Source organism: Chaetura pelagica, unplaced genomic scaffold (assembly GCF_000747805.2).
Source record: "Chaetura pelagica isolate M959 unplaced genomic scaffold, ChaPel_1.0 scaffold595, whole genome shotgun sequence".
In the NCBI taxonomy this organism is placed as follows: domain Eukaryota; kingdom Metazoa; phylum Chordata; class Aves; order Apodiformes; family Apodidae; genus Chaetura; species Chaetura pelagica.
Genome location: NW_009953221.1, coordinates 411,324 through 432,087, shown reverse-complemented (window position 1 = coordinate 432,087; position 20,764 = coordinate 411,324). Strand labels below are relative to the sequence as shown.

At 48.0% G+C, this 20,764-nt stretch overlaps 2 protein-coding genes across 2 annotated transcripts in view; both read left to right on the top strand.

Annotated features, from left to right (window-relative positions):
• SIN3B (SIN3 transcription regulator family member B) overlaps nucleotides 1-11,987 on the top strand; it is a 14,442-nt gene extending 2,455 nt beyond the window's left edge. The window contains exons 2-19 of the mRNA XM_009997815.1: nucleotides 79-229; nucleotides 783-936; nucleotides 2,174-2,437; nucleotides 2,776-2,919; nucleotides 3,158-3,280; nucleotides 3,961-4,050; nucleotides 4,463-4,581; nucleotides 5,400-5,607; nucleotides 6,321-6,437; nucleotides 6,803-7,041; nucleotides 7,293-7,476; nucleotides 7,688-8,282; nucleotides 8,966-9,135; nucleotides 9,677-9,850; nucleotides 10,106-10,198; nucleotides 10,495-10,589; nucleotides 11,019-11,223; nucleotides 11,612-11,987. Coding sequence (XP_009996117.1) covers nucleotides 79-229; nucleotides 783-936; nucleotides 2,174-2,437; nucleotides 2,776-2,919; nucleotides 3,158-3,280; nucleotides 3,961-4,050; nucleotides 4,463-4,581; nucleotides 5,400-5,607; nucleotides 6,321-6,437; nucleotides 6,803-7,041; nucleotides 7,293-7,476; nucleotides 7,688-8,282; nucleotides 8,966-9,135; nucleotides 9,677-9,850; nucleotides 10,106-10,198; nucleotides 10,495-10,589; nucleotides 11,019-11,223; nucleotides 11,612-11,842 — 3,356 coding nt within the window. The 3' untranslated portion in view covers nucleotides 11,843-11,987. The remainder of the gene's footprint in view (nucleotides 1-78; nucleotides 230-782; nucleotides 937-2,173; nucleotides 2,438-2,775; nucleotides 2,920-3,157; nucleotides 3,281-3,960; nucleotides 4,051-4,462; nucleotides 4,582-5,399; nucleotides 5,608-6,320; nucleotides 6,438-6,802; nucleotides 7,042-7,292; nucleotides 7,477-7,687; nucleotides 8,283-8,965; nucleotides 9,136-9,676; nucleotides 9,851-10,105; nucleotides 10,199-10,494; nucleotides 10,590-11,018; nucleotides 11,224-11,611) is intronic.
• Nucleotides 11,988-18,359: 6,372 nt separating this feature from the next.
• On the top strand, nucleotides 18,360-20,114 carry F2RL3 (coagulation factor II (thrombin) receptor-like 3). Its single transcript, XM_009997799.1, has 2 exons — nucleotides 18,360-18,450; nucleotides 19,039-20,114. The coding sequence occupies exons 1-2, from the start codon at nucleotides 18,360-18,362 to the stop codon at nucleotides 20,112-20,114; spliced, it is 1,167 nt and encodes a 388-aa protein (XP_009996101.1).
• Nucleotides 20,115-20,764: the final 650 nt, after the last annotated feature.

The following is a 20,764-nucleotide window of genomic DNA, read 5'->3' as shown; positions in this document are numbered from 1 at the left end:
TCCCAGGGCCTGTGCCCGCCTCCCTCGGGGCCCTGAGGTGCCCCAGCTCCCGTTCCAGGACCCTGGGGTGACCCGGAGCCTTTTCCCCCTTTCTGGGCCTCACCCACATTCTCACCCCACAGGTGGAGGATGCGCTTTCCTACCTGGACCAGGTGAAGATCCGCTTTGGCAGCGACCCTGCCACCTACAACGGCTTCCTGGAGATCATGAAAGAGTTCAAGAGCCAGAGGTAAAGCCCGGACCCTGCACCCCAGGGCTGTTCTGGGCAGCTCCTCAGCCTCGGAGGGGGTCTCTTGGTCTTGGCAGGGTCCCCCAGCCTTCACTCCACAGCCACACAGGCCACCCTGCTGGCCTGTCCCCCACTAGTGCAGCCACTGGGCACTGGAGGTTCTCTGCCCATCCCATCATACTCCAGAGATTAAATTCACAGGAAATGGCAAATCTATTTTAACTTTCTGCTCTGGAAAGCAGGTCTAGAAAATACGTGAAGAAGCAGGAGTGCAGAGCCTCTCTGTCACCTCTCAGCCCCAGGGGTGACTGTCTTGCCCATTTTGGGCAACCTGCACCCTCATATCTCTTCTCTGAGGACACCACTCCCAGTGGGAAGCTGCAGTGGATGGTGGTCATTAACTTGGGCTAATTTCCAGGTCTGAGGTTCCCAAACTTCCGTGTTGAAAAACTGAGTCTCTAGGAAGCCAGATACTTCACATACCTCAGGCATTTGCTGGACTTGACTTGTATTTCTGATTTGGACACAAGTAACAAACTCTTCTCACTTTTAGCATTGACACACCTGGCGTAATCCGACGTGTTTCCCAGCTTTTCCATGAGCATCCTGACCTCATTGTGGGATTCAATGCTTTCCTCCCTCTGGGCTACAGGATAGAAATTCCAAAGAATGGGAAGTTAAGTATACAGTCACCTTTGAACAGTCAGGTAGGTTCTAGAGCTCATATTCTCCAGTTATGTTCCATGTGTCACTATCAACATGTCTTGCACAGTTGAGGCTACTAGATGTACATGTATTGCATATTGCTCAAGTTCCTACATGGTTTTCAAAGTCTGTGATAATGGGTGTAATAGAAATTGAAATATTTATCCTCAAAGCAGTGGTTGGTTTAGCTTACACTAGAATTACATTCCTGCATGAAGTGCCACTGCAAATGCTTCAGTCAGAGTTGAAAGCAGAAGTTGTAATTGGCTCCAACAGTGTTTACTTAGATTCTCAGGGTGTGATGGTGACAAATTTCAGGAAGAGATCCTGGAAGAATCCCATTTCCAGTCTTCCAGTGAGAAACTGGGAAATATGTTGGGGCAAAACCTGCAGGTTGGGTGTTGCCCTGTGTTTGCTGACATCCTGCAAGGACAGGCATCTGTCATGCAGATGGATTCATATTACTCATTTGTTCTTGCTGTGTGGTTGTGGGGGCTGAAGCAGAGCTACTCCCTGAATCCCACTGATAAACCTGTGGTTTAACTCTAATTAGTAGCAGGAAATACCTTTTACATCTTGGCTCCATTAGATCTCTCTGCTGCTTAGAAAAACAAAACAGGGAAACTGATTCGCTAATAAAATCTTTTAATTTTTCTTTCATCTTCACAGGGTAGGCTTTTTTTAGCTAATGAAGCTGAATTTGCTCCTTACATACAATTTTCCACAATCCTGGAGTATCTTCTAATATAAAAAGTATCTTTGTCCTTAAATTCAGTTACATGAAACCAGCACCTCATCATTTATAACTTGTGCCCAGCCTCGTAGCTGCTGGTGTCACTAGTCAAGTGTGGGGCCTGAGGAAGGGTGGGGAGGGACTCTTTATAAGGGCATGTAGTGATAGGATGGGAGGTGGCAGTTTCAAACTGGAAGAGGGGAGATTTAGATGAGATATGAGGAAGAAATTCATGCCTGTGAGGGTGGTGAGAGCCTGGCCCAGGTTGCCCAGGGAAGCTGTGGCTGCCCCATCCCTGGCAGTGTTGAAGGGCAGGTTGGATGGGGCTTGGAGCAGCCTGGGCTGGTGGGAGGTGTCCCTGCCCATGCAGGGGGGTTGGATCTAGATGATCTTTAAGGTTCTTTCCGACCCAAACCAGTCTGTGATCTTGAAAACCCTGGTGCTGGGTTCTTGTTGATCCTGCCCTGATGTTTCTGTCCCAGTCACTCTGTGTCTCGTGCCACCAGGTGCCCTCGGAGCCTGTCCCCAGTGCTCTCCCTGGCAGTGGGCTGTTGTTGCATTATTCCCAGGAGAATTCCCACAATCACAGTGACTGCTCTGAGGAGTTTAGGCAGCAGCTTCCGTACAAAGAAGATAAATCCCAAATTCCTTTGGAGTCTGATTCTGTGGAGTTCAATAATGCCATCAGTTACGTGAATAAGATCAAGACGCGTTTCCTTGACCACCCAGAAATTTACAGATCCTTTTTAGAAATTCTTCATACTTACCAGGTAAATAGTGTTCCCTGTAAACAGTTGTGGGTTTGCACTGGAGCTGTAGTAGCTGGAGTAGTTGTTGTCCAAAGAAATGTCTGTCTATGGAACAAACGTAGACAGTTCCCAAGCACCAGTCTTTGTCCAAGAATTGCCTCAGAGATATTCACATGGAACGACAAAAATGTGAACATTGTAGAACTTCCCAAGGTCTGAGGCACAAAGGGGTCATATCCAGATCTGACTTTGCCAACCTTTGGTTGATTCAGCGATACTCTGTGTGAAAAGGATGTTTTATGGGTTTTCTTGCTAGTGAGGTCTGGTTTTGACTCTCTTTAACATTTGTATCTTTTCAGAAAGAGCAGCTGAACACGAAAGGCCGACCCTTCCGAGGCATGTCAGAGGAAGAAGTGTTTACTGAAGTGGCAAATCTCTTCAGGGGACAGGAGGATCTGCTCTCTGAGTTTGGACAATTCCTCCCAGAGGCTAAGAGGTCTTTGGTACGTGTATGCTTAGAACAAGGCAGAACATGGAATACTGTCTGTTTTTACATAGAATACATAAAGAAGCTTTAGGAATGCAAAGTATTATGGAAAAACATACAGCCAGTAGATGAACTTTGGAATTTTGCCAAACAGGTGACTCCACAACGTGCTCTCTGTCCTGTTCTGATCTGTAGGATTCTTTATTTGCCCTGTTTGAGAGAAGAACACTGAGGTAATTGTTTATTTACTCCAGTTCACAGGAAATGGACCATGTGAAGTGAACAGTGTCCAGAAAACTGAGCATGAGAAGAATCTGGAACACAGCAAAAAGCGATCCCGGCCGCTGCTGCTGCGCCCTGTGTCTGGCCCAGCAAAGGTACCTCTCAGCTAAGAAAAACTTCAAAATAACTTGATATTACTTGTGTTCAGATCAGTGCTTAGATAAAGTTGTAATCATAGGATGGTGTGGCTTGGAGGGATCTTAAAGATCATCCAGATCCAACTGCCGTGGGCAGGGACACCTCCCACCAGCCCAGGTTGCTCCAAGCCCCATCCAACCTGCCCTTCAACACTGCCAGGGATGGGGCAGCCACAGCTTCCCTGGGCAACCTGGGCCAGGCTCTCACCACATGAGTTGCATCTTCGAGGTAGGTCAGTGTTAGGTACAAGAAACAAAACTTAGGAGTTATTTTAAAAATAATAATGACTGTAGAAAAAGGGATTTCTAAAAGTGTGTTGAAACGTGTCTGGTAACATGTTGAATACTCAACATTGAGACATCCTGTTCTGAGCATTGACCCTGGGAAGGGACAGTTCACTCCTCCTACAAAGAAATCTCTCTTTGGAATCCTTTGTGATCATTTCTGTTGTTGTTTGTTCTACTTAGCTGGGAGTCATTTGCTAGAGGCTGCTGTGGAGGCTTGAGCCAGCAATGCTAGATCCTTTGTTGGGAAATAGGGAATTTCAGCCTTTCCAGGGAGCAGTTACCTGGCAGCAAAGTCAGGTTTTATAATATTGGTGTCACAACATCTGAAGTATTTGTTGTTCTTTTCACAGAAGAAAATGAAACTGCGAGGTACCAAAGATCTGTCAGTAGCAACAGTGGGGAAATATGGGACATTACAAGAGTTTTCCTTCTTTGACAAGGTCAGTGTTTGGCCTCTTCTCAAATTCTGTGTTCTTCAGCCATCCACATCATCATTAATTAGTTTTCTGTACAATCTGTGTGTCAGCACTGAGCTTTTGCCTGACTTTTGAAGTGATAAAGAGAAAACAGGAGGGTTAGAAGATGAGTGGCAACTGGTCGCTGACCTTTTCCTTAATGCCTGGCTCTTACAGACAGCTTTTTCTCTATTTTTCAGTGATGTTTCCCCATGGGACCATCTGTAGTTACTAGATCATTGTTTGAAACTGGGCATTTTTGTGCACATTCTCTTTCTATGTTGCATTGTAGACAGAGGCTTGTCTCTGTCCCTGTGGTTCAGACTACTCAGAATATGAACTAAATCAAAGTGATGTTCAAGTGAACTGATCATTTCTCTCCCAAACTGGGCTTTAGGTTCGGAGGGTGCTGAAGAGTCAGGAGGTCTATGAAAATTTTCTCCGTTGCATTGCTCTCTTCAACCAGGAGTTGGTCTCTGGCTCTGAGTTGCTCCAGCTGGTTACACCATTTCTGGGGTAAGTTCCTGACTCTGTTCTCATTGTCTTGTATGTTTTAGATCTTACTCTTAGATTTTGGTAGATATTGTGGAACTTTGTTACTGAAGTTTTGGATTTAACTTCAGAGATACCTCTTCAGTAGCATTCAAGAAATTGAAAGTTAAGCCAAACCCAGAAGTAATCAAATCTGAATCTTTTAACATATCTACACAGCACCTGAAGAGCATTTTGGGGAGGATATTTTCCTCTGTCTCTGCATCCAGTTGAAAGCCTCACATGCAGCAGAGTGCCTGATGTTACACTCAAATCACTGGGGGCAGAGAATCTCATGAGTTCTCGAAGGTGACCTCTGTTCATACTCCCTGTTCTAATCTCTCAAACAATAATGCAGATATAAGCATGAAATCTCAGAACTATGAAAAAGAGAAATCTTCTAGCTCTGATGTGAGCCTCCTGTGCTATTTGGCTTCCACCAGAAGAGGGAGAGTTTCGTGGGAAGGATCAGTAGTTGCTCAGTTAAGAGGAGTATTTGTGAAGTTGTGAAGTTCTTTTCCTGCCTTAAATAAAAAACCCTGAGGTAATTCAGAGAGAATGATAACAGAAGTAAAGTTAAAACTGGGAGAGGAGAGATTTGGGTTGGACATTAGGAAGAAATTCTTCACTGTCCCTGGATGGGAGTGGGGACTGGATGATCTTTAAGGTCCCTTCCAACCAAAACCATTCCACAATTCTATGAACTGTTGGGGAAGGATTTCTCACTGTTCAGGTTTTCTCCCTCACCTGCCTTAGAACTGTCAAGAGCGAAGTAACAAAATCATTTCCTTGTGTTTTTGAAGGAAATTCCCAGAACTCTTTGCCCAGTTCAAGTCCTTCCTTGGTGTGAAAGAGCTTTCATTTGCTTCTCCCCTGAGCGACCGGTCCGGGGACGGGATGAGCCGGGAGATCGATTACGCTTCCTGCAAACGGATCGGGTCCAGTTACCGAGCTCTCCCCAAAACCTACCAGCAGCCAAAGTGCAGTGGAAGAACAGCCATTTGCAAGGAGGTACTTTGGAATCAGCCTCTTCAGTCCCTGAACACACACTGTGTGTATTTGAAGTGGGGTAGTCCCTCTTTAATGATGATTAGCCAGCTTGGACATCAGTTATCCAGCCAGTGTAGGGCATCCTGCTGTAGCAGGGGGTTGGACTGGGTGATCTCCAGAGGTCCTTTCCAAACCCCACCACTCTGTGATTCTGTGATTTTACCAATTTTATCTAAACCCATCTCAAATTGCATCTGCCACTGTAATGTATTTTCAGTCTGTTCACATACACAAATTTATTCTTAGAAACAGAAAAGAATATGAAATACCTGAATTTAATTTGCTAGCGGTGAACCAGTATGGCCTTCAGAAACAGTTTTTCTCCTGAAAGGGATAAGAGACTGTGAGCCAGTGTCTTAGGAACTGTTCTGAGAACAGACATCTGCAGCAGAGGTGCTCCCACCTCTTCTTGTTGCTGGCAGCTCTGCCTCCTTGGCTGACTGCTGATTGCTGCTGTGAGATGGCAACAAAGGTGCTTTGGAGCTTTCCAAGCAGGGCCCTGGCACAGCTCCACCCAGACCTCTTCTCTGAGGAGCAGTCAGGACAGTGACTTGTGAACGTGCTCTGAAACTTCCAATGGAAACTCAGGGAACTGTGCAAAGATAGAACTATCAGAGAGAAGAGCTCAGGGCTCATAAGGCTCTGATCGGTGTTGTGTCTTTGCACTGTTGCAGGTGTTAAATGATACCTGGGTTTCATTTCCCTCCTGGTCTGAAGACTCCACTTTTGTCAGCTCCAAGAAGACTCCTTATGAGGAGCAGCTGCACCGCTGTGAAGATGAGAGGTTTGAGGTAACTCTGCTGCTGAGCTTCCTCTGCCTGCCCAGAAACAGCTCCAGCTCTCAGGATTCTGAGGGAATTAATTGATGGCAAATTAGCAAAAAACTTCTATTAATGTGTGTTGGTTTGAGCTAGAGCTTGGTGTTTTCCGCTTCCTTGGAGTCTAATAGTTCTTTCTAGGCATGAGTCTGGTTCTAAAAACCATGTTAAGCTTTGGGAGAACTGGTGGAGGGAGTATTTTCCAGTAGGAAGCCTTGCTGATGTTCTTAGCTCCACCCAGTGGGGCTGGAATGTCTGCCACAGACCTGAGGCTGCTGGTCCCCGTTTTCCTGCCATTGCCTTTTCTTACACTGTGTCTTTTGGGAACTCTTTAACAGTTGGATGTTGTCTTGGAGACCAACTTAGCCACAATACGTGTGCTGGAGAGTGTGCAGAAGAAACTGTCTCGACTGACTCAAGAGGATCAGGAGAAATTCCGACTGGATGATTGCCTGGGAGGGACATCAGAGGTGATCCAGCGCCGGGCCATCTATCGCATCTATGGTGATAAAGCCCCAGAGATCATTGAAAGTCTTAAGAAAAACCCAGTTACTGCAGTTCCTGTTGTTCTTAAGAGGTAATTCCCATTCTCCTGTGTTCACCCTAAGAAACTGATAGGGAATTTTTAAAAGCATTTTTAAACTCTTTCCTGTAGATGTTGTTTCAAATGGTAACTCACCTTCGGCAGCGGCGCTTTTGCAGATCTGTTTGTTGCTTCCAGCAATACTGAAAAGTTGTTGGTGCCTCACAGTTGGCTACATGGAAAATGTTCTGCTTGCATTTCTGGGGTTGTCCTTTGGAACTGAAACAGATGGTACATTTATGCAGGTTGAAAGCCAAAGAGGAGGAATGGCGGGAGGCCCAGCAAGGCTTCAACAAGATTTGGCGGGAGCAGTATGAGAAGGCCTACCTGAAGTCACTCGACCACCAGGCTGTCAACTTCAAGCAAAATGACACCAAAGCTTTGCGCTCCAAGAGCTTGCTGAATGAAATTGAGAGTGTCTATGATGAGGTGTGTATGCCAGTAGAGAACCCATCCTCTGTGTCCTTCCTTTACCTAGATGTTTACGTAGCACCTGGGACCCTGGTGAAGTGGTGGTGGAGTTCTCAGTCAGAAATGAGTGTCCTAAGCGTAGAGTTAACACTGGCTTATTTCTTCTGGCAGGAATGGCTCTTGAGCATGGATTTGGAAGGATCTTTATCTATTTGTCTCTTGATTACAGCATCAGGAGCAGCATTCAGAGGGGAGAAGTTCATCCACAAACGAGCCTCATCTTATCTTTATCTATGAAGATAAGCAGATTTTGGAAGATGCAGCATCTCTTATCAGCTATTATGTAAAAAGGCAGCCCACTATCCAGAAGGAGGATCAAGCCACCATCCGGCAGATTGTGCATCACTTCATCCCTGAGCTGTTCTTCTCTCAGCCCCCTGAGCACAACATTTCTGAAGAATCAACAGATGAGGACAGGGAAAACCATCAGGGGCAGAACCTGGATACTCCTGAGCTACGGAAAAGACACGTGCCTGGGCCTCCAAGCAGCCCTTTGGAGGCAAAAGCCACCTTCTGTGATGTGACAGCTGCCGAGCCCCACAACACTCTGGATGATGTTTACAGCCTGTTCTTTGTCAATAACAACTGGTATTTCTTCCTCCGCCTCCACCAGACTCTGTGCTCCAGGCTCCTGAAGATTTATCGACAAGCTCAGAAGCAGCTTCTGGAATATCGGACTGAAAAAGAGAGAGAGAAACTCCTTTGTGAGGGGAGAAAAGAAAAAACCAATGACCCAGCCATGGAACTAAGACTGAAGCAACCAAGTAAGAATAATCCAGGACATAGTCCAGTCTTAACACTCTGGTTGCTAGTGCCAGTTTTACTGAGTCCAACAGGCAAGTCTGTGAGGAATGGAGAGGTGCAGACCCCTCTGTGTTTGTGGTTTGTGGATACAGCTGATTTAACAGCTTAGCTAGGTTGTCACTTATCCTCTGAGGGCCACAGTTCTTAGAGACACAAGCCCACTGTTGTCAGGTGTTCTCAGGTAGTAGATTTATATTAGATACTAGGAAGAAATTAGTTCCTATGATGGTGGTGAGACACTGGAACAGGTTGCCCAGGGAAGCTGTGGCTGCCCCATCCCTGGCAGTGTTGAAGGGCAGGTTGGATGGAGCTCAGAGCAACCTGGGCTGGTGGGAGGTGTTCCTGTCCATGCAGGGTGGTTGGGACTGAATGATCTTTAAGGTCCCTTCCAACCCAAACCATTCCATTATTCTATTATTAATCTGTTACTTTGGTTTAAGATGTAAATGGCTCTACAATAAAATAGTTAATTACACAGGGCAGTCATGGAAGTGCATGAGGACTTAGAGAGGACTGACTGACTGTCAGAATGTTCTCAGTACCTAATGTCATGGTTGCAGAGCAGTGCTGTCCCTTGCATCTCTTGACATCCCTCTGCCTCTTACAAGCATTAACTGACTGCACTTTTGCCTTCCCTCCCCAGGTGAGGTGGAACTGGAGGAGTACTACCCTGCCTTCCTGGACATGGTGAGGAGTCTGCTGGATGGGAACATTGACCCAACGCAGTACGAGGACACTCTGAGGGAGATGTTCACCATCCATGCCTATATTGGCTTCACAATGGACAAACTGGTGCAGAACATTGTCCGCCAGGTAATTCACTTGATGGTTGGTTCTGTCCAGGGGGCCACACATCTCCCTGCTATGGACAGAGAGGTTTCTCACACTACCCTCTCCTGCAGGGACTCACTAAGCTTACAGCAAATTCGTATAAAAGTTCTGTAGTAGAAAGACTAATGGAAGCTCAGTGAGATAGTTGAGCTTCAAAGCAGGAACCACATTAGGGGATTTACTCTTCCTGGCCTTTTCCAAAATTTTTTTAAGTTCCAGTCTTTTAAATTCTGCCATTCCCAAAATACATCTAAGGCAAAAAAAAAAGGTCCCGTCCTTTTTACTCAAATCTGTTTTCTGATTGTAGTTTTGTTCCAGTTGAGGCACATCAGTCCCTCACTCTTCTCTGCTCCTCTTATTGCAAAGTAGTGAAAAAGAATCAAATGTGTGAAGTCTCTAGAGTTAAAGCTTTGGCACTTGGAGGGGTGATGCTGTGCTGAGTGGTGTCCTCCTTTCATAACACACTCAAGTTACCCCTTGGACTGGACTTTCTGACTGAATTCCCTCTGTTTTTTACTGGAAGCTTCACCACCTAGTGAGTGATGACATCTGCCTGAAGGTGGTTGAGCTGTACCTGAACGAGAGGAAGCGCGGTGCTGCCGGAGGGAACCTGTCCTCCCGGTGTGTCCGGGCAGCAAAGGAGACCAGCTACCAGTGGAAGGCTGAGCGCTGCATGGCAGATGAGAACTGTTTCAAGGTAAGAACTTGCTGCCAAGGATCTTCAGAAAGTGACTGTGACATTTTACCAGGGAGAAATGGTTTGAAGCTCCAAGGCCATGAGGATGAGAGAAGGTCCCCCAGCACAGAGTGAAGTGGCATTACTGGCTCACTGAAAAGCTTTTCTGTGTGCTCCTCTCCTGCCTCATATTTGTTGTCCAAATGACTTGTGAATATACAGCAATTTATTGTGAACCCATGTGGCCAACACCCTGTGCTTCTGACTTTATTACAGGTCATGTTTCTTCAGCGAAAAGGACAGGTGATCATGACCATTGAGCTTCTGGATACAGAAGAAACCCAGACAGAAGATCCTGTGGAGGTCCAGGTAATGCCACAGTGACCATGGAGTCTGCTGCACCACAGACAAAGCAGATGTCTAAGATTTCTTTCCTGCTTTTGTGTTCCAAACAGTGAGACTTTGCCAGGAGTAGAAGTTTACCTGGGAGGTGGGAGGATTTCAGGTGGGGCTGTAGTCATGGACAAAAGTGGGTTTGTTAACAAGAGTTTCAACATAAATCAGCTTCAGAAAAAGCAGCTTGGAAATTAACGAGGGTTTTTTTTGCAGTGGTGTTTGACTTGATGAGAGTGAAATCTGACTTGAAACTGGTCTCTCTTGTGTAGCACCTGGCCAACTACATGGAGCAGTATGTTGGGGTGGAAGGAGCTCCCAACAACCAGAACGATGGCTTCCTCCTGAAACCAGTCTTTCTGCAGAGGTGAGGGTGCTCCCTCTCCTGAGTCACACCTGCAGCAGCTGGGGCTGCTGCCTCCCTGCAGATGAGGCAGGGATTTTAGGTGATTTAGCAGGGAAATGGACTCATCTCTGAGGTCCAAAGGGGCTGCTCTAGTCCAGTGCACTGCATAAGAATGCTGGAGAAAAAAGTTATGGCCACTGCTTTGAAGTTTGTTCATGGAATGGTTTAGAATGGTGTGGAACAATCTTAGCAGCCCCTTCTGGGAGGAATTTGAGGTCTAATTTGTTCCCATGTCACTATTTATCAGTGTATGGGGGAAGATCCTGGGGAAAGTCTGAAAGCTGAATGTGGAAATACCAAATTCCACAGCTGTGCTGTCAGCTCTGTGAGCTGAAGAGAATGGATGATGGAGCATCATGACACAGGCTCCTGCCCCTTGTTGTGTTGCAGAAACCTGAAGCGGTTCCGCAGGTGGCAGTGCAAGCAGGTCAGGGCCCTGCGCAGTGAGGTGAAGAGCTCCTGGAAGAGGCTGATTGGGGTGGAAAGTGCCTGCAACGTGGACTGCAGGTTCAAGCTCAACACCCACAAGATGATGTTCATCATGAACTCAGAGGATTACATGTACAGGAGAGGAGCTCTCTGCAGAGCCAAGCAGGTGGTTGGCTATTTCCGTGTCCTTCTACTCTCTCTGTGGCTCAGGCAGTAGCAGAGGTTGAGGATGCTGAGCCAAAAGACAGGTACTGATAAGAAGTCTTGTGGCTGAATTCCTGCAAACTACACCCAGAAGTTTCTGCTCTGTGTTGGATGAAACACGGAGGAGAGCTGGTGAAATGTACTTTGGTTCAGTTTGTCAGCCTTTTCTCTGTCAAATGTTAAGGGGGAGTGGCAAAGATTTGAAGTAGAGATCTTTCGATGCAGGTATGCAGTTCCTTGTTTTACTCTTTGTGCTGTGTTGTAAAGCAGGCACATCTGACACACAAAGCAGAGGGGTTTTGGCTTCTCCCCCAGAAACCTCTCAGTGATCTTTACTCTCCTGCTTTTAGGTACAGCCAATGGTGCTGCTGAAGCATCACCAGCAGTTTGAAGAGTGGCACAATCGGTGGCTAGAAGAGAACGTGAGCATGGAGGCAGTTGATGTGGTTCAAGACTGGCTCATGGGAGATGAAGACGAGGAGATGGTGCCCTGTAAAACCACGTGTGAGACAGTGAATGTCCACGGGGTCCCAGTGAACAGATACAGAGTTCAGTACAGTCGCCGTCCAGCTTCACCCTGAGCACAGACTTGTTCCTGGGACCAAGAGGAGTAGGAGCGTTGCTGGTGAAACACATTTACTCTGAGAATAGTGGTGGGAATGCAATGTATGTATTCATGATATTTATCCAAACAGCATTTTACTTTGGATTATGATGTATTTTCCATGGCATAGACTTGTCTCCTTGCAGTGTAATCCTCCAGCCATCATGAAGAGACTTCTAAAAGCTTTATGGGCAGAGGGCTCTGGACATTGCCACACACTTTTTACTTGTTTCCAAGCTTTAGGCCACTGCTGACCAGCCAGGACTGGAAGGGTGAGTGAGGGAGCCATGCTCTGGGTGAACTACCACTGGTGGCTTTATTGGAGAGATGGAGCTGGGCTGGTGTTTGAGCAGATGCTGGCAGCTGCTTCCACTTTGAAGGGTTTAATGTTGCCTCTCTTCCTGGATTTCTGCCTTCTTGGAGCTGCAGAACTCTTCGGTGTAACCATCAAGTGCCAGTGGGGCTGAGAGCACCTGGTATGGATCACCAGCCCCCCTGAGGGCTGCTTCATTAGCCATGAGTGCTAATAAGGCAATGAATGAGTATTTGTTACTGGTGCTTTGGTGAGAAAAATGCCAAAACTGAGAGAAGGGTGAACTGTGTGCTAAACACTCTGGCTCTCACTCATCAACTAAGTATTTTGGAGCATAAATGAAGGGGAAGAAGCTGTCTGAGCTGCAGTGCCCCTCTGCAAGTGTGCACCAGATCCCACAGGGTGGCTTTGTGACCTCCTGCAGCCTCTGCCTTCCGAGACCTGGAACTGACCTCCTGCAGCCTCTGCCTTCCCAGACCTGGAGCTGCTCGGAGTGTGTGCGTGGGGATGAACACCCCTCTCGAGGCCTGGCCTGTTTTGTTTGTGTTGTGCATGTTGATTTGGCAGCCTCTGGAGACTTGGCTTCCCTGGTGCATGCCCGGACTCGGATGTTCTGCTGGGTTGTACCACCTCAGTCTCATCAGCAGATGGAGCTCACGCAGCACAGGGTTTGCGCTGGATCTGAGGCTTGTCCCAAATCCTTGGCTGTTTCTGCTGGGTCAGCACAGATGCTGGGATTGCAGGGACACATGGAAATCTGTAATGGGCAGTGTTAGAATCCAGCCACAACCATTGTAGACAAGCTTTTCCACTATATTTATCCAAACAGCATTTTACTTTGGATTATGATGTATTTTCCATGGCATAGACTTGTCTCCTTGCAGTGTAATCCTCCAGCCATCATGAAGAGACTTCTAAAAGCTTTATGGGCAGAGGGCTCTGGACATTGCCACACACTTTTTACTTGTTTCCAAGCTTTAGGCCACTGCTGACCAGCCAGGACTGGAAGGGTGAGTGAGGGAGCCATGCTCTGGGTGAACTACCACTGGTGGCTTTATTGGAGAGATGGAGCTGGGCTGGTGTTTGAGCAGATGCTGGCAGCTGCTTCCACTTTGAAGGGTTTAATGTTGCCTCTCTTCCTGGATTTCTGCCTTCTTGGGGCTGCAGAACTCTTCGGTGTAACCATCAAGTGCCAGTGGGGCTGAGAGCACCTGGTATGGATCACCAGCCCCCCTGAGGGCTGCTTCATTAGCCATGAGTGCTAATAAGGCAATGAATGAGTATTTGTTACTGGTGCTTTGGTGAGAAAAATGCCAAAACTGAGAGAAGGGTGAACTGTGTGCTAAACACTCTGGCTCTCACTCATCAACTAAGTATTTTGGAGCATAAATGAAGGGGAAGAAGCTGTCTGAGCTGCAGTGCCCCTCTGCAAGTGTGCACCAGATCCCACAGGGTGGCTTTGTGACCTCCTGCAGCCTCTGCCTTCCCAGACCTGGAACTGACCTCCTGCAGCCTCTGCCTTCCCAGACCTGGAGCTGCTCGGAGTGTGTGCGTGGGGATGAACACCCCTCTCGAGGCCTGGCCTGTTTTGTTTGTGTTGTGCATGTTGATTTGGCAGCCTCTGGAGACTTGGCTTCCCTGGTGCATGCCCGGACTCGGATGTTCTGCTGGGTTGTACCACCTCAGTCTCATCAGCAGATGGAGCTCACGCAGCACAGGGTTTGCGCTGGATCTGAGGCTTGTCCCAAATCCTTGGCTGTTTCTGCTGGGTCAGCACAGATGCTGGGATTGCAGGGACACATGGAAATCTGTAATGGGCAGTGTTAGAATCCAGCCACAACCATTGTAGACAAGCTTTTCCACTGAATCATCTGTGCTTCTATCTAAGCTTTTTTGAAATGAACCCTAACAAAACCCCCACCCTGAACCATGCAGAAGACAAAGTGAATTGTCTGACTCAATCTGTTGAAAAAATCAAGACCATTTAGTTGTGTCTGTCCTGCAGCCCCACTGTGACTTTGCTCTTGTTTTTCAGGGGCCAAGGACAAGCACACTGTCTGTCCATGGAGTATATTAAAGCATAATGTCTTGAGGCAGGTCCAGCCTCCTTTCAGCTCTGCTTCCATATTCTTTCCCTGGCTTTTGGGGGAATAACCCCTCCACCCTGATATTTTTCTGTGGCTTTGGTTTTTAGGTTATAATTTCTGTCAGACCTAAGTAGCAGCCTGTAGGATTTGTCCTGGGTTATTTCCACTGTACAACATTTGGTTTTGCAATTGTCTCACTTGACAGTAGAAAAATTGGCCTTTGGGGTATGTTTAATAGAAAACTGTGCTGACTTCTTTGTCTTTTTTTGCAAAATCATCTGTAGGAGGGAAGGAGGGAGGCCAGTCTCTGGCATTCCTGGCCACTTGCACAACCACTGCCAGCAGAGGACTTTTCATCAAGAACTCATGTTCTTGTTGTCTGAGTCTTTGTTAAATTTTGGTTACTGAAACCATCTGAATGTTCTTCCCCTGTGCTAAAAATGATTAAAGACACTGACCTCGTGGTTATGGGAGGGCTGGGTGGGGGAGTGGGGGGACAAGCCCAGTGCAAAGCACAGAAAAACCCCCTTTTGCTTCCAGACAGCTCAACAAAATACACCTCGGTCCTGTCCACCTCTCTGCTGTCTTCCAGTGGAGATGACAACTGTGCCAAATGTTATGGTTTTATGATACAGAAACGTGTTACCTTGAAAATAGGTTGCAACTTGTGGCTTAAAATGCATTTGACTCCCAAGTGTACCACGGTGTCACGTGCCGTCCCGCTCCATCTCCCCCTTTTTAAGTGTACTTCAGGTATTTTTAAGCATCCTTATTTTGTAAACCTTAATTTATAATCTGGACAGATCACGACCTTCACCCTTTGTAGTGCTATTGTCTCAGAAAGGGTAGTAGCACGTGATGTGAATGGCACGAGCAGGCAGTGCAGGTTGGAGAGGGGCTTGCTGATGTCTGAGAGTTCCAGCTGTGTGATCTGCTAGATTCAAGAGTTTGTTCTTCCATTTTTTTGAAGGATCTTTGCTTTTTTGGGCTTGTAATTGCTTTGCCAGCTCTTTGAATGTAGTTTTGTTGGTTGTTTTTTTGATTTTGTTTTGTGTTTGTTTTTTTTTTTAAATATATTTATTTGCACATTCAAGTAAAATAAAATATTGATTTTAAAAATCAGCAGCTCTCAGTGTTTTACATTAATTTAGGCTTTCTGACAGTCCCCAGAGTTGGTTCTCTTGCACCTGAAGCTGGATTTTAAATGGGAGAAAAATGCAATTGAAAAGTTGGATGGAATGGGCTGCCCAGGGCAGTGGTGGAGGCACCATCCCTGGAGGTGTTGAAGGAAAGGCTGGATGTGGTACTTAGTGCCATGGTGTGGCTGATGTGGTGGTGTCAGGTCATAGGTTGGACTTGATGATCTATGGGGTCTTTTCCAGCCTCAATAATTCTGTGGTTCTCTGGAACTTCCCTTCAAGCAATTGCAAGACAGGATGGAATGCTTCAGAGCCAAGGCCCGGGGCTGGAGAGGAGCACGGCAGGCCAGGGGGTGGCACAGTTGCTCCACACTGAGAGGTTTCCGAGGAAAAGGGGGCAGTGCCAGCAAAGTGGATCTCTTTGCAGATTGGTTATTTCTCACAGCCCCTTTGCCACCAGAGTTGTGGTGCAAAACTATGGCCCAGGCCTGGCCCTCGAGGACTCACACGCTAAATGCAACAGTTTTCCAGAAAAGTGACTGATTCCAGTTCTGAAACCTACAAGCACATCTGCTCCAGGTTAAGACAATGCAACTGCAACCATGAAACTCACCCTCCACCCGCCTCTCCCTCAACCCCCCAGGTTCCTGGGGAATAAGAAGTTGAACTTCCTTCCCTGTGAGCTCTGCTTTTTGCAAACGAAGCTGCAGTGATGTGACCCAGATCTGATAGGAGTTTCCTTGACATCACCCTCAACACTTCTGTTGCCATAACAAAAGGAGACTCTGCTTTCTGTGCGGTGTCTTCCTTGCTCACAGGGAAACAAACTGTTGTTCTCCTCATAACAATCCTCAGAGACAACAGTTGCACGGGATAATTTGATTAAAATGATGGTGGTCCATCTCAGAGGACACAGGCTTGGACTTCTCAAAAGAGGATGTTCCCTGAAGAAGAGAGTTACTTCTCCCAGGAGCTGATCTATTGCACAATGAATTACTTTAAAACCAAATTATAAACCACACAGGGCAGGGATCACGTGACTTAAAGAGATGTTAACAAGCCCTGACAAACCTCTGGCATTGGAATTTTCAAGCAAGCTGTTCTGCATCTAAAGCAGTCACTAAAGATCACCCAGCATCTGAAAAATTAAGGATACACCAATGAGTAACCTCACTCTGCTCCACTCCAGAGACCTGGCCATAGGAAGCAGGGCTGCGATTTGCACACTATCTGAACCTGATTATGTCTAATTTTTTGCATACAGAGCATGGAAAAGATCCTGGCTGAGGCACGGAAAATATGTGGCCACATGAGTCATTCTGTAATGGTTCATAAATCCTGAGAGAATCACAAAAGAAAACATCTAACATTGCATCTTCCCTCTCCTTGCCAGTGGAACTCCACCTCTCGACACGCTCGGCACAAGGATGTGGGAATATGGTGAAAGCAAAGGAAATAGGATCATTTTCTCCTTGGAATAGAAGAATCTCATCAAACAGCAGCCAGGCTCAGATTTGCAACCTTCACAGAAGAGGCCATTCATAAGCTGAGGAGAAAGAAATGAACTGCTCCTCACATTGCCAAACCAAATTTACAGTTCCTACCGCCCGGACTCCAGCTTCTGTCCTTACTCCCTTGCAGAGCCAGGCAGGGACTGGGGAGCAAAAGCCTAAAAAGCAGCAACCTTCCCAGCTGTGACCTCCTGCCCCACTGGATGACCACTGGGAAGTGATCTTGTGCTGGGGCTCTTGCACAGAGGATGGGAGAGGATTTGGGAATTCCCTGGTAAAGCATGGAAGGGACTTAGGAGGAGCTCAGAAGTGAGGACCAAGCAGCAAAGGTCCCTAAAAGTTCAGGTAACATCTGCCAGCCCCTCTTACAGCATTACATGAGTTGTCTTCTCCATACAACCAGCAGGTCCATGGCAGCAGCAGCACACTGCTGCTCCCAGCTAAGACAGAGTGCTGAGCCTCCCTGGGGGTTGACTGGGTGGAGGCTGCACATCTCAGGAAAAACACAGCTCTTCTTGGGCAAGAGTGACTGAAATTCCCCGTTATCTGCCCAGCAGCAGTTTTCCTGTGCACCCTCCTCAGGCTCCTTTCCTAGTGGATGGATCTGCACTCCCCTTTCCTGGTAGTTTATCAGCAGAAGCACAAGTGTGAGAACTTCCCAGTGATCCTGAACGTGTCATGGCACTCAGGGCTGGTCCTTTCAAATGCAAATACCAACCCACAGGACTTTAAATCAGCTTCTGCAGTGAGACCAAGAGCAGGGAGCAGGCACAGAAATAAACAACCAACTCTGAAGGGTCCAGCCTGACCTGGGAGGTGAAAAGCAGACACTAAAAGCCCTTAACTGCCTCAGCAAGAGGCTGCAAGAGCTCTGTGCAATCCCCTGGGAGCTGGGGATTTCTCTGGATCTGCAGCTCTCCTGGACTTTATTTATGTTTTTGTGAGGGGATGGTATCTTCTCAACTTGCACTACCAGAAAGCATTTTGAATCAGGGTATGAGGAAAGAGCTCAGATCTCACACAGAGCCACTTGTGTCTCTGTGGAGTGGGAGGATGCTTGACACAGGTCAGTTCAGTTTAAACCAAATTCAAACTGCATCAAATGTGACCACATTTGTTATTTTCAAGAACATTCTGGAACAGGAAAGGAGGCCCAAATGAGTCACTGCAGCCATCATCTAGCTCTGATGATGAAGCACAGCCCCAATTTGCTGAGGAGCAGGACACATATGCTCCTCCCAGCCCTGAAACTGCCACAGGAGCTGAGGTTCTGCTTGGGCAACGTGCACATCGTGACAGCCCCACACTCGGGCCCCTCATGGGATGAGCCTGGTGCTTCCGGGAGTTAAGGAGCAGGAGAAGGAAATGCGTGAGCAGGGACACTCATCAGGCCTTGCCCACCGAGCCCTGAGCTCAGCAGTGTGACCCTGGGTCCTGCTCCAGGATGGGAACCCTCAGGAACAGGCGGCTGTTCCACGGGCTGGTGCTGTGCTGTGCCTTCTGGGGTCTCTGCCTGGCCTCTTCAGACTACGATGGTGAGTGTGCACCTACGGGTGAAAAAACTGCTATTTTTTTTCAGAACTGGATACTTGGTACCTTTATAAGGTCCCTACAAACTCCTTTATAAAGCTGTGTCTTGGGAGCAGCCTCTACTTGAGCTCCCTGCATGCTCTAGTTGAGGTGGGAGGTGATGGAAGGTGATACAGAGAGACACAAACCAGGGTGGAAGAAACTAGAATGGAAAATTAGAGGAGAAAGAACCCAGAGAGCACTTGAAACCAAAATCTTCAGCTAAAATCTAGACTCCCACAGCCACTTTTTCACCCTGGCGTGGCACCAGATCTCAGGGCTCTTTAGAAAGCCAGGCAGAGGAACTGCTCTCTGGTCCCCCAGGCCTGCTGGGGTCTGCACAACACAGCAGCCCCCTGTGAGCTGTGGGAGCCCTGGGACAGAGGAATGGGGTACCCCTTCAGCAAGGGTGCTAATGCTGTGAGCCAGCTTGCTCTGCCCATTTTACAGAACCCTCCTGCTTCCAGGGACCCAACCTGTAAAAGGGGGTAAGTGCTGCGTGTGCAGCCTGCTCTGCTGGGTACCAGGGTCAACAGCCTGTGTTTATTGGACAGATTACTCTCAGGACAGCACCAACGAGCCAGTCACGACCCCAGAGATCACCCCGTCTCCCCGTGCCATCCCCGGGGAGAAGGTGACAGTGAAGAACGTCACGTACCTGCTGCTCCACGAGGCCACCCGCTCCCAGCTGCACAGCGCGGTCGCCGTGTGCCTCATCCCCTGCCTCTACACCCTGGTCCTCCTGGTGGGGCTGCCCGCCAACGGGCTGGCCCTCTGGGTGCTGGCCAGCAGGGCTGAGAAGCTGACCTCCACCGTCTTCCTGATGAACCTGGCTGCAGCAGACCTGCTGCTCGGCCTGGTGCTGCCCTTCAAGATCATCTACTATTTCCTGGGGAACCACTGGCCCTTCGGGGAAGGGCTGTGCCGGCTCAGCACCGCCCTCTTCTACGGGAACATGTACTGCTCCGTGCTGCTGCTCACCTGCATCAGCGTGGACCGCTACCTGGCCGTGGTGCATCCTTTCTTCTCCCGTTCTTTCCGCACTCCTGCCTTTGCTGCCTGCACCTGCACCACCTGCTGGCTCTGCGCTGCCGTCCTCACCCTGCCCCTCACCCTGCAGCAGCAGTCGTACCCCCTGTACGGAGCAGACCTCACTGTCTGCCACGATGTTCTCCCCAGGCAGGAGAACGACGGGTATTACTTCTACTACTTCGTCTGCCTGATCGCCTGTGCTTTCCTGGCTCCCCTGCTGGTGATGCTCTTCAGCTACTGCTCCGTCCTGCGAGCCCTCCTGGGCAGTGGGAAGCGCTACTCCTACTCTATGAAGCTCACAGCTCTCGTGCTCTTCACCCTGGTGGTCTTCTACACACCCAGCAACGTCCTCCTCCTTGTCCACTACTCCAGCTACAGCTCCAAGCTGTATGGCAGCCTGTACATCAGCTACATGCTGAGCTTGGCCATCAGCACCTTCAACAGCTGCGCCGATCCCTTTGTCTACTACTACTTTTCTGAAGACTTCAGGGACAGGGTGAGGAGGAAATTCTTCAGTCACAGGAAACAAAACACCACTTCCCTAAAAACCTCCAAGGAAATGCTCCCTCAAAAAAGTTCCAGAGACTTACTGGTGTGAGCCTCCATGCCAGCTCCCTGCTCCCAGGGCACTGGTGACATACACTGGGGATGAGATAGAGAGAACACTGGGATCCCATCAGTTTCATCCAGTATTTCCCAGGAGACAAGTCCTTTCTCCTGCCTGCACAGCTAAAACTGCATAAACCTGGATCACAGGATTCCTTGAGAGGTGTGGAGTCCAGACAAGATGTGGAGGGCTAAAGACATACAGATCTGTACCTGGGACACTGCATGCAACTTCACATCTGGTCCCATCTTGCCAGGGCTGCTCTTGCCAATGTACCTAGAGCTGGTTTTCCTACTGCATCTTGCAGACTGAGTTTCTGTTTCTTTCTCTGCTACAGACTTGCTTGCTGTCCTTGAATGCACTTTCCCTTCACCTAAAACTGAAAAAGAACAGGCACTTGCTAAACCAAATCTCTAAACATTTCCAAAGGATCAGGATGAACCTGTGTGAAAGGCACTTTCCTGCACTAAAATATTCTGTCAACAGAAATCAAAGCACTGGCTTTCCTAGCAAATATGTTCTTGGCTTGATCAGTAAGCAGCACCATAGTAGTGCCAGCCCAGTGTTGGTAACAATCCTATTTAATCCCTATTTTTGCCAATGAACCCTGGCATCCATAATTTCTTAGCAGCAAAGATTGT